The sequence below is a fragment of the Beta vulgaris genome, chromosome 8 (genome assembly GCF_026745355.1).
Source record: "Beta vulgaris subsp. vulgaris cultivar EL10 chromosome 8, EL10.2, whole genome shotgun sequence".
In the NCBI taxonomy this organism is placed as follows: Eukaryota; Viridiplantae; Streptophyta; class Magnoliopsida; order Caryophyllales; family Amaranthaceae; genus Beta; species Beta vulgaris.
The window spans coordinates 61,820,401-61,833,755 of record NC_079209.1 but is presented as its reverse complement, the minus strand read 5'-3'; the positions used below and the strand labels follow the sequence as shown (position 1 = coordinate 61,833,755).

Here is a 13,355-nt window from a genome sequence, read left to right as displayed (position 1 = left end):
AAAGACTGAAGATTCAAATATTAAGATAAAAAGTTACGTTGCTATATGTAAATTGAGATCCCTTATATAATTTATATTATTATTATTAGCAATATTATCTCAAATAATCCTAAAATTGTTTCTCAAGTGGTATGTTTTACATGAGAAATATCATACAATTGAAGTTTTATTCCAATGTTATTTTTTCTTTATCTTTTTCTATTAAAAGAAAAAGAGAAAAATATCCTCCATTCTAAATACTCCTCCTAGAGTGAATGTGCCTGAATTTAGTTGCATACTTTTCACCATGAATTTTTATATTCAGTATCAATAATGATTACTAAAACAACTAATTAGTACTCTACAAATGACCACATCAATCTATATTAATATTATTAAAAGATATCTCTATTTGCTAAACAAGGAACGATGCTACATAATGTTTTTCCTTATAGTGTTTTTTACTCTATCTAATCCGCATACAATTAAAACAAAAAGAAAATGTATTGTATAAGATTTGATCCCATGATGACAACCATATATGATAATACTAAAATCTTAACACTAAGGACCCTTGGATCCAATGGTAAAGCTTCCTATCTTACAAATGGGAAACCAATGTTCAAATCTTAGTGTTTATATGTTGTGGGTGAGAGAGGGGAGTTGGGGCTTGTTGGACCTCTGGTTGAATGGTCCTGTGCGAAGGCTCCTTGAAGGAAATTCATCTAACATGGGGTTCTCAAGAGGCCCCAAAAAAAAATCTTAACCACTATAATTTTTTTAAATGAAAATTCATTCATTAATATAAAATCATACTACATTTATAATATTAATAAATAAAATATATAATTATTTTGGGTATAATTCAGATTCAAAAATTGGTTATATTTGTAAGATATTGAGCTAAATAAGACAAACAGAAAGATCATTTAGAAAGGGCGACAATATGTTTAATGGTAACGTCTTCTATCCGCTAATGCATTATTGTAAGTTCTTTTTTTCTTTATAAAATTGCAATATTGAAGTTTTGATTATAACTTGTTATCCTAGTTTGTGTTATGTGTCATTTGGTTTTGTCGCATTACTAAGAATATGCTATTTTATCAACCAAAAAAATTAAATATGACCTATCAAGTCTTAAATTTTCACCTTTACAGAAAGGCCCATAATGTTGTTAGTTAGAATCGTAGGTAATTTCTCACTATCTGCTGATTCTATTTGTACCGATCCCTAACTTCCCCCATTAAGGCAGTAAGCATACTGATAATGTTATCAAAGTACAATCATTGGACTAAGGACGTTTTATAGTGCTCGTACATGTCACCCCACTAAAAATAAACAAAGCTACAAAAACGACTAATTCTAGTAATAAATAAAGAAGGACAATTTTTCTTAGTCTTCTCACTAGCCTCGTCTTTTTGGCTGTTTTACATAATAACCATCCTATTCTATATCAATTTATAATATAATTACAAACTAACTAATCTTTTTGACGAGTACATATGATTGGGATCACCAATCTTAGATACCATTCTATCCATAGACACCCCGCTCCCTTATATACAATTTAACATATATAATACTTCTATATAGTAATTAGTAAAAGATCTAGTTATCTAATTAAAGACATGAAAATCATGTCTTCCTATGATCTATACAATTAAGGGCCCTTTGATTTAATGGTATGACTTCCTATCTTCCAAACTGGAAATTAAAGTTCAAATCTTGGTGAAAATAAAATTTCAATATTGTTAGAGGAGGAGGGTTTTGGAACTTGTTGGATCTCTGAGTGAGTAACCCTGTGCGAGTGCAACCCAAAGAAAATTCTTCTTATCACAAAGTTACCGAAAGAAACCCCAAAACAATATGATCTATACATATATATATTAAAAGATAGTATTATGAAAGTCGTCTTATGGGCCTATGGCGCTCTCTTTCATTCAACAAGTAATCACTATTACATGTGGAGATTACAAGCTAAGGCTCTAACTTACAACTTCAAATTTGAACATTAGAAAAATTTCCCTTTATCCAATACATATTATCTTACATGTTTTGTTTTATAGAAATTTTTATAATTGTTGACAATCAAAGATGGGAGATATTTAAAAAGGCTCAGATAAAATTTACTCTTTCAATCTGCCATTTTTGCCGATTATAAGTCATAATTTATAAGCGCTATCAACACACGGAATTGTTATGGCTGAATTTTATAGATTGACGTTGACGTGATGACTTAAGGTCCTTAACGTTACGATGCAAGGACAAGACGCAGAGGCAAATTCAGCGAAGCTGTTAACTAACATTTCGAGAAAGAAGGGCTCGAGATTAAGAGTGTTTGACTAAGTAAGATCACAAGCACTGGCAGTTGAGCAAAGCTAGAGCGCATATGATGAGTTGAGAATAACGAGGAGAATCTCCTAGATTCCCGGAAGAACAACCGTTGTAAAATCTTAGTTTAGGATTACAGTATTTAAGCACATAAAAAGCCATAAAAAAGATACGACATTATTGATAAAAAAAGCATACAAGCAACAATTATTCATTATTCACATCCACTGATATTACTTCTTGTACTTAGATCAAAAGATATATTGTAACGATTGTGGTTCATCTGGAACAACGATCATCGATAGTGTATTGGTGAATCATCTCCACTCGCGATTTTTACCCACCTTCATTGGGGTTTTCCGCGTCACCATTTCCTTGTGTTCATTCCCTTGAATCCTCCTTTGCGTTAATTACTTGCTTGATTCATAAGTCCAAATAGTGTTGTCGTGTCCTTGACTTTAATTCTGTCGTAAGGCAAATTTCAACATAAATAGGAATAACTTTGGCAATTGCTCGATCCTAGCTAGAAACATACTCCCTCCGTTTCATTTTAATCTACACACTTACACTTTTCACGCATACCAATGTAAAACTTTGAGGACATATATCTTTTGTTTTGTATTTGTAAAAATTATAAAAAGTACATATTAATAAAATACATGATCCCACATGACTATGTTTTTATTCACGTATAAATCACAAACGAGGGTCAAAGTGCAATTTGTGAATAGTGTAAAATGTCAAAGTGTGTAGATTAATATGAAACGGAGGGAGTAATTTATAAGCACTAATAGAGTATAAATCTATTCTTGGGGCCTCAACCATCAGCTTAAGCTTTTGGTTGAGTTCGTCCTTTGACATGGTATCAGAGCCAGCGTGACAAAAAGGTCACGGGTTCAAATCTCATCCACCCCTCTTTTCTCAGTGGAATATTTAGCGCCAGGTATAAGGGAGACATGTGCTACATCCACACTTCAAGCCCAAAGGGCTCTTGAGTGAGGGGGCGTGATAGAGTATAAATCTATTCCTAAGGCCTCAACCATCAGCTTAAGCTTTTGGTTGAGTTGGTCCTTTGACAAGCACTATCAACACACATAATATATATTACAAGATACTATAATGAAAGTCACCTTATGGCTCTCTTTTTCATTCAAGCTAAGGCTCTAGTAGCTTACAACTTCAAATTTGAACATTACAAAGTTATCCATCTATCCAATATATATTATGTTACATGTTCTGTTTTAAAGATTTTTATTTGGCCATTGCCTGATGCCCTGATCCTGGAAGCTTAGCGTAGAAATTGTTGGATACAACCCCAATCATTGGGCATACACTGGTAAAATGCGGTCGGTTTCAGGTTACCCCATTCCCTCATATACATATATAATGTACTTCTTTGTCATCCAAAGACATGAAACTCACGTCGTCACATATGTGGTTTACAATAAATAGGATCGTTGGATTCAATGGTATGCCTTCTTCCTATCTTCCGCATGAGAGGATTAAGGTTCAGATCTTGGTGAAATAAAAAACTTCAATATTGTTTGAGGGGGTTTGGGACTTGTTGGGCCTTTCGATGAGTGGTCCTGCGGAAAACATGAGCCCATAGGAAATTTTTTTAACACGGAGTTCCCGAAGGAGACTCTAAAAAAATATATGATCTATACTATTAAAAGATAGTATCATAAAGTCACCTTATGGATTACTTTTTCATTCAACTTCAAATTTGGAGATTACAAGCTAAAGAACTAATATATGTGAAGCTAAGGCTCTAGCCTCTAAGCTACAACTTCAAATTTGAACATTAGCAAAGCTACAAACTAAAGAACTAATATATGTGAACAAGTTAATTAGGTTATTCTTTTATATAGAAAAATAATATGTATATATATACGTAAATATATTTAATCAAATATTACACAATAATAAGTTAATAGTTTCATTGTAAAACAAAATAAAGGTTACAAATCTCAAAAATTTTAAAAATGAAACGCAAAGAAAACATGTAAAACTAGTGGTAATAACAAGTCAAGCATGTTCGTGAATAGTTCGAGTTCGACTCGTTTAACATTTGGTCAAAACTCGGCTCAGACAAAACTCAACCCGTTTAACTTCAAACTCGACTCGAACTCAAATAAACTTAAACGAACATGAGTCGAGCCGACCAGAGTTCGGGCTCGGCTCGGCCGATAAACAGTCCTAGTAACCATTACATTCACGTTCTTGAGCACATAATTGTTTGTAGATTGTTTTGAGATCCCTCTATTGCTTGAACATTTTCATATCATTATATTGACGAAAACCAAGTTAAATGAGGGAGTTAGTGGAAAGTTTTTTTTTTACTATGATAGATTTATTTTGAGAGAGTTTAAGAAATTAAAGTTGGTTAGAAATAAGGGTCTTGCTAACAGATCTAAGTACATCCATTTGATGGGAGTAAGTGAAAGCAAAAAGAAAAAACAATTATAACAAATAGAATGGCCCTATTTGGCAAATAGAGTTTAGAGTTTATGTAATAGCCTGAATTATTAAGCTAATATTAGAATCAATAATCCATAATTAATTAAGTTAATGACGATTAAGTAATTATAATCGATACGCTCCGAATTTTAAAAGTGTAAATAAATGTGATATGTTTTGCAGCTGCGTGATGTTATTGTATAAATTAATTATGGGATGTAACTTATATTTTTGGACTCAACTTTTAATTACTTAGACTACGATGTAATAATTAAGTATTTTAAGTGGATTTTCATAAACTATGCTCAGATTTATGCAGGTTCTTAACCTTCCAAGGGCAAGGGGGGGTTAGGAATCTGTACTAACAACATCTCTAATTAGTAGCTTATTCATTTAATTAATTAGAGTTAGTCATAAGTAAGCTGCTAACTAGGGAGGGCTGTTACATTGGTATCAGAGCAAACGATTTGAAAACTTATTAAACTAAGTATTTTGAATTTTGAAATTTATAATGATATACATATTCGCAATTATATTTTCGAAATATATATATATATATATATATATATATATATATATATATATATATATATATATATATATATATATATATATATATATATATATATATATTATATATATATAATATATTATATATATATATATATATATATATATATATATATATATATATTAATAATGATAATAATAGAATAAAATAATAAAAATTTTATGTGATGATGTGAATATGTGTTTATGTGTATCAAGTTTATGTGCATACAATATGTATGTTATGATTTTATAAATATTAGAATTCTGTGTAGATGGCTTCAAGATCATCCAGCGAGAGTGTTAACCAGGAGGTACCCTATTTAAGAGAACCTGACACCTATACCGCTGTTGGTAAGTGGTGGGATGATGCTGTTGATCATGCAAATGAGGTATTAGGATACATTCGGGAATGGAACGAGTTGATGGGGCCGACTAGTAATAACCATTATTGGCGGACTGGGATACAGGCATACGCCATAATAAAGACTTTACCGAGCTGTGAACCGTGGGCTAGTTTCCGTAGAACTTATTGGAGTTTGTTAAGAATGTATGTGGCTACAGGGGCAATCCAAGGGTACGGAGTGACTATGAAAAATATAGATAAGAGCTTGATACGCTGGGAAGGCACAGTGGAGGAAGTTAGGCAAGAGATGGATATTACTCTGGAACGGCAGAGACGGGGCCAAATTTACCCAAATGACCCACATTGGAGGAAAATGTATGATCGTATTACCCATAGAGAGGAAGAGCGGATGGCTGGAATGTTTGGAGGTGGATCGAGTTCGTCCAGTGGGACTAGGAGTCACTCTACCTCAAGAACCTCAACAGTGCAAGGGTCAAGTACTACTACTAATTCAAACCAATCTGGTACCACTTTTGGGGAAGATGAAGGATGTAAGATTTGTGGGCCTGATTATGTTCCGGAGACTCCGCCAATTAGCAGTGATGATAGTGGTTATTATTATGATCCTTATAAATTAGATTGAACAAGGGAATGTACCAAGGAGGAAAAGTGGAGGGGAACTTCTGAAATATGTTATTTCTTTATGTAATGCTCAGTTTATCTAAAGATTAGTATGTATGTTGCATGAAAGGTGTAATTAAATAATAAGGAAGAATCAGTTTGTTTGTATCCAAAAACATATATAAATAAACAGCAAGGTTGCAATGCTATCATGAAATATATATATATATATGAAGTAGATTTGTGAAGTCATTATATTAAGTAAGTGTAAAAAGAAAAGAATGTGTATGAATATTTGACTGAGTATTGCAATTGAATATGTAGGAAATGGCAAGTCAAGAAGGTGCATCCAAATCACTAGAGGTCGAGAATGATAAAGATAAGCAGATACAAGAACTGAAAGAGATGAATGCTCGACTCTTGGAGATACTGGAAAAACAGAATCAGAATAAGAATGACGATGAAGGGAAGTTTTATAAGCGGTTGGCTGCTCATAAGCCACGCACCTATGACGGTGAATCTGATCCCGTCAAGTTCGAGGATTGGATTACATATATGAGCAAAATGTTGGATGTAGTCAGTTGCCCTGAAGCTTTGAAGGTGAAGATGGCTACTTTTTATTTGGAAGGTCCAGCTGACATTTGGTGGAATACCACCAAGGGAATAGCTCAGAAATCAGAAGTTACTTGGACAAAGTTTGTTGAGAAAATGAAGAATAAATTCTTTCCTCCAGCATTGCGGAGGATGAAGGAAAATGAATTTTTATTTCTGAAGCAAGCGAACATGTCTGTATTGGAGTATGCAGCAAAATTTCTTGAATTGTCTCGATTTGCACCTGACTTCGTGAGTAATGAAAGGGTGAAAATGATGCGATTCTTTGAGGGTCTGAATTTAAAGTATCAGAAACGAATTGGGACATATACCACCTTTGAAGAGTTGTATGATCGTGCTCTGGAACAAGAGAGAATTGAGATGAAGGATGAGGAGTTCAGAAAGAGAAGAAATGGAGGAAAATTTAAAGAAGGGGGATTCAAGAAGGCAAAAACAGAAATGACAACCCCAACTCAGTTCAGAGGGCTAGCTGGGAATGGCAGAGGAGGTAGAACAGAATGGAAGTGCAATCGTTGTGGGAAGAATCATTATGGCAAAAATTGTTCGGGGCAAATGGTGTGTTTTAAATGTAAAAATGTTGGGCATCGAATTAGTGAGTGCCCTTTGTGGAAGGAATCAGGAAGGATAGGAGGAAATAATAAACCAGGGAATATGTTGATGCTGGCAGCTGGAGAAGGAAGTTCAAGTCAAGGGAGGGCCGGAAAAGGGATTCAGCATGGCAATCAAGGGAAAGCAGCAGGGAAGTTATTTGCTGTTAAGACAGAAGCGAAGGAGATTCCTGAGCTGCAGGAGTTCCAGGTAATGTAATTTCAGGGAGATTTCTTGTATGTAACTCGATGGCTAAGGTGTTATTTGATTCTGGAGCTTCACATTCATTTGTTTCAAATGTGTTTGTTAGCAATCTGCCGTGTAGACCATGTGTGCAACCTTTAAATATGCATATTAGTATCCAAATGGGGAGTCGATATGTTGTAAATGGATATTTAGAAATTGTGAAATTAGAATAGCAGGGTCCGAATTGCGGGTAGATCTGATACCCTTTAATTTGGATTATTATGATGTGATTTTGGGGATGAATTGGTTAAGTAAAAATAGAGCGGTGATAGAATGTTATGCTAGAGCCGTCAGATTGAGGTCTCCATGCGGAGATAACATTGTGTATAAAGAAGAAATGGTAAAACCGATGGAAAAAGGTGAAGTGATAATTAAGAATGATACAGAGATAATACCTGAAGGTATGGGGTATGTGAATCAAATAGAAGGGGGTAAAAAGGAGGAAAGGAGAATTGAAGAAATTCCAGTGGTAAGAGATTTCCAGGATGTATTCCCAGGAGACTTACCGGGATTGCCACCGCATCGGGTGGTTGATTTTCATATTGATCTGGTGCCGGGGGCGACACCGATATGTAGAGCTCCTTATAGGATGGCTCCTGCAGAAATGGCTGAATTGAAAAAGCAATTAGAAGAATTGTTGCAGAAAGGTTATATCCGACCTAGTGTGTCTCCATGGGGCGCACCAGTGTTGTTTGTGAAGAAAAAGGATGGTACGATGAGATTGTGTATAGATTATCGGGAAATTAATAAAATCACAATCCGGAACAGATATCCATTACCCAGAATTGATGATTTGTTCGATCAGTTGAAGGGGGCAGGAATATTCTCAAAGATCGATTTAAGGTCGGGGTATCATCAAATGCGCATCGTGGAGGAAGATATACCGAAAATAGCATTCAGAACTAGATATGGGCATTATGAGTTTGTGGTGATGCCGTTTGGACTCACAAATGCACCAGCAGCTTTTATGGATCTGATGCAGAGGTATTTTAAGCCTTTGCTCGATCGGTTTGTAGTAATTTTCATTGATGATATATTGGTGTATTCAAAAGATCGCCAAGAGCATGAAGAACATTTGAGGGAGGTATTAGAAATATTGCGAAGAGAGAAACTCTATGCAAAGCTGAGTAATTAAGTGTGATTTTTGGTTGGATCAAGTAATGTTCTTAGGGCATGTTGTAACCAAAGAAGGTATAGTAGTGGACCCTGAAAAGATAAAAGCGGTAAAAGAGTGGCCTGCACCTACAAATGTTGGGGAAGTTAGAAGTTTTCTTGGGCTTGCTGGATATTATAGAAGATTTGTGGAGAATTTTTCGCGAATAGCTTTACCGATTACAAATTTGATCAAGAAGAATACAAGATTTCAGTGGACGGAGAAATGTGAGAAAGCTTTTCGGGAGTTAGAAGAAAGATTGACTAGCGCTCCAGTCTTAGCTCTACCTTCTGGGACAGAAGGATTTGAGGTTTATAGTGATGCCTCTCAGGAAGGATTAGGATGTGTGTTAATGCAGAACCAGCGGGTTATAGCTTACGCTTCCAGGCAATTGAAGATTCATGAAAAGAATTATCCTGTGCATGATTTGGAGTTGGCAGCAGTCGTCTTTGCATTGAAATTGTGGAGACATTATTTATATGGAGTCTCTTGCAAGGTTTATACTGATCATAAGAGTTTAAAATATATCTTCACCCAGAAGGAGATGAATATGAGGCAACGGAGATGGTTGGAATTACTTAAAGATTATGATATAGACATTCAATATCATCCGGGAAAAGCAAATAAAGTTGCAGATGCTCTAAGTAGAAGACCTCGTCGGGAAGTGAATGCATTGATATCAGTGCCAGAGGAATTGTATAACGAGCTGGTACAATTAGATTTGCGAGTGGTTGCAAGAGGTCAATTACAAGGAGAATTAAATGCAATTATGATGAAACCGTCTCTCTTTGAAGAAATTAGGGAAAAGCAGGATAAAGATGATTTCATCAAGGAGTTGAAGTTAAAGATAGAAAAGAATGAGATAACGGACTTCCAAGAATATGCGGATGGAAGTATTCGTTTAAATGGAAGATGGTGTATTCCATGGACTTTGTATCAGGATTACCTAAATCAAGAAGGGGAAATGATTCTATATGGGTGGTAGTGGACAGATTGACAAAGACAGCTCAGTTTATTCCCATGGGAGTAACTTGGAGCAAGAAACAGCTAGCAGATGCATATATCAGAGAAATTGTTCGATTGCATGGCGTTCCAACCACCATTATTTCTGACCGAGATACCCGGTTCCTGTCACATTTCTGGGAGAAATTGCAAGAAGCTTTGGGGTCGACTCAGAAATTTAGCACAGCATTCCATCCAGCAACAGATGGGCAAACGGAGCGAGTAATCCAAATATTAGAAGATATGTTACGAGCCTGTGTATTGGAATTTAAAGGCTCTTGGGAGGACAAATTGGCATTAATAGAATTTTCCTATAATAACAGTTATCAATCTAGTATTGGTATGGCTCCATATGAAGCTTTGTATGGGCGTAAATGTCGAACACCTATTTGTTGGGATGACGTAAGTCCAGGGATACCGGTCGGACCTGAGTTGATTCAAGATACAATGGAGCAGGTTCGAGTAATACGGGAGAAAATGAAAATCGCACAAGATCGACAAAAGAAATATGCTGATTTGAGGAGAACGAAGCTGGAATTTAAAGAAGGAGATAAAGTGTTTCTCCGTATTTCACCGACTAAAGGGGTGAAAAGATTTGGACTGTGAGGAAAATTGAGTCCTAAATTCATAGGACCATTTGAGATTTTGCGCAGAATCGGTGAAGTCGCATATGAATTAGCCTTACCAATAGAACTGTCTAGGGTGCACAATGTTTTTCACGTCTCGCAACTACGAAGATATATACATGATCCTTCACATGTGCTATCCTACGAACCATTGCAAATAGATGAATCGTTGTGTTATGAGGAGAGGCCTATAAAGATTCTGGATAAACGAGAAAAAGTATTGCGAAATCAAACCATACCTTTAGTCAAGGTATTATGGACCAATCACGGAACAGAAGAAGCAACCTGGGAAAAAGAAAGAGATATGCAAGAGCGATACCCCCAGTTGTTCCAAGGTATGTTATAAGTTTCGGGACGAAACTTCTTTAAGGGTGGTAGAGTGTAATAGCCTGAATTATTAAGCTAATATTAGAATCAATAATCCGTAATTAATTAAGTTAATGACGATTAAGTAATTATAATCGATACGCTCCGAATTTTAAAAGTGTAAATAAATGTGATATGTTTTGCTGCTGCGTGATGTTATTGTATAAATTAATTATGGGATGTAACTTATATTTTTGGACTCAACTTTTAATTACTTAGACTACGATGTAATAATTAAGTATTTTAAGTGGATTTTCATAAAATATGCTCAGATTTATGCAGGTTCTTAATCTTCCAAGGGCAAAGGGGGTTAGGAATCTGTACTAACAGCATCTCTAATTAGTAGCTTATTCATTTAATTAATTAGAGTTAGTCATAAGTAAGCTGCTAACTAGGGAGGGCTGTTACAGTTTAGCTGTTAGAGTTTAGAGTTTGCTGTTAGAGTTTTAACTTTTTGTTCAGCAGATTTGACTGCTGATTTGATAACCTTTTTTATAAATGTGTTTGGTAAAAAATAACTGATTACTAAAGAGCTTATTGCCATTTGTTTGTGTAAATGACATTTATAGACATTTTAATACATATGTGTAGTATTATTATTAGATGCAAAAAAGTCATTAAACATATTCCTACCTAATCCTCTAAAGAAAAAGCTCATAATAGGAGCTTTTTCATTTTGACAGTTTTCATTCCAAAACTCTCTCTAAAACTCTCTTTTACCAAACACACCTTTTAGAAATTTGACTAGTTAAAACTCTAAAAGTGGTCCAAACCTCTCTTTTTGCTCCAAAACTCTAATTGCCAAACAACCCAATGGTAGAAAATTTTCAAGGAACAAATTGAAACATAAAGAAGGAAGATATATAAGAAATGTAGGAATTAGATAATAGGATCATATATTCACATTATCACCTCCACTACTTTTAAGAGGTTAAAAACAATTATAGGTTATTAAATTTAATTAATTATAAACTTTCCTAACCTTTTAAGATTCACTTTTACACAATATTATACTTGTAAATTGGAGTGTACAGGACTTTAGTAATTTTTTTTTTATATAACCATGTATATAGAAGTTTATTGACAACGTCAATAGTTAAAATCTACAGATATTATTAGCTTATGTTACCTTGATGTTTGTCTTCTTATTAAACGGAGGTGAATTAGATACTATTATTGGTTGTAGGAGACATTTAAAAAAATCCATCTCCAATTATCTTAGTGGCTAAAAAGGAGTCAAAATCTTCACATGAAACAAACTAGTGGAACAAGCTAATTGCAATAATACAAGTTCCTTTTTAACATTGTCGTCGTCACATCATGCTCAAAAGACATTCCAGCTATGTGAATGTGAGTGGTAAAATCAGTTCACAACAGAGAGGACAGAGAAAAGGAAGAAGATGAATAGAAGCAGCTAAGGAACTCTAGCAATTGTTGCTTTCCCTTTAAAAGGAAAAGAAAAAAGGTTGAAAGCAACATACAAAAGAGAGTTTTTTGCGGGGATATATCAGGATAATAGGATATTTTGCGGGGATATACCTCATTTTTTTTTTAAGATATACTAACCTAAATTTAAGTTTTGTTAAAAGGTATAAAAAACACTATTTTCGGCGAGAAAGTCAAATTTTCGGCCTTTGACTTACTTAATTACTCTTTTGTATAGTGTGTGATATTCAATTGCTTCTATTACATTCATTTTTCTCCAACTTCATCATTGTTACTTTGTGGCTCACTCGCGAGTTCCAACCAAGTCAAAGGTCGAAAATTTGACTTTTTCGCCAGAAATCATGTTTTTATACCTTTTAACAAAACTTAAATTTAAGTTGGTATATCCTCACAAAAAAATTTTAGTGAGATATATTCCAATAAAATGCTTTATTACCCTGGTCTATCCCCACAAAAGACTCTACAAAAGATAAAAGTATTGTAGCCTATATACTGTTTACTGGCTCGGACTTTTTGCAGACCCGACCCACACGACCTATGAAGTAGGTTGGATTGGATGTAGAGCTGGCAAAACATTACCCAACCCGCCAACCCAACATGAACCCAAAATGGGTCAACCTGACTCAACCCGATTAATTAAATGGGTTGGGTCAGGTTGAAAATTCCAACTTGATTTTGACCCACCTAACCCATTTATGAAAAAACAAGCTAAAAAAAATCCCTAACTCAATTCAGATTTCAACCCAAAAAATTTGGGCTGGACCATAAAGTAATAAAGTAAAAATCCTAGCACTACTTAAAAGGTTAGGGATATTAGATTTCCACCTAAATGAACATTTGTGTTGATTTTGAACAAAAGTTAGGTTGATTTTGAACAATATTATCATATGGTTATGTAATGACTTAATTTTAATTTACTGCCTATTGTTATTTGCAAATAAATTGTGTTTTTTTTTTTTTCTAGAAAAAAACACGAAAAAAAAAATTAAACGGATCAACCTGAAGGATGACCCGTTTATTATAAAGTTGG

General features: G+C 34.5%; 1 protein-coding gene across 1 annotated transcript; it reads left to right on the top strand.

Annotated features, from left to right (window-relative positions):
* The first annotated feature begins 6,613 nt into the window (after nt 1–6,613).
* LOC104902498 (uncharacterized) lies at nt 6,614–7,705 on the top strand. The gene has a single exon (XM_010690284.3). It carries the CDS (start codon nt 6,614–6,616, stop codon nt 7,703–7,705), a length of 1,092 nt encoding a protein of 363 aa, XP_010688586.3.
* The last annotated feature ends 5,650 nt before the right edge of the window (nt 7,706–13,355 follow it).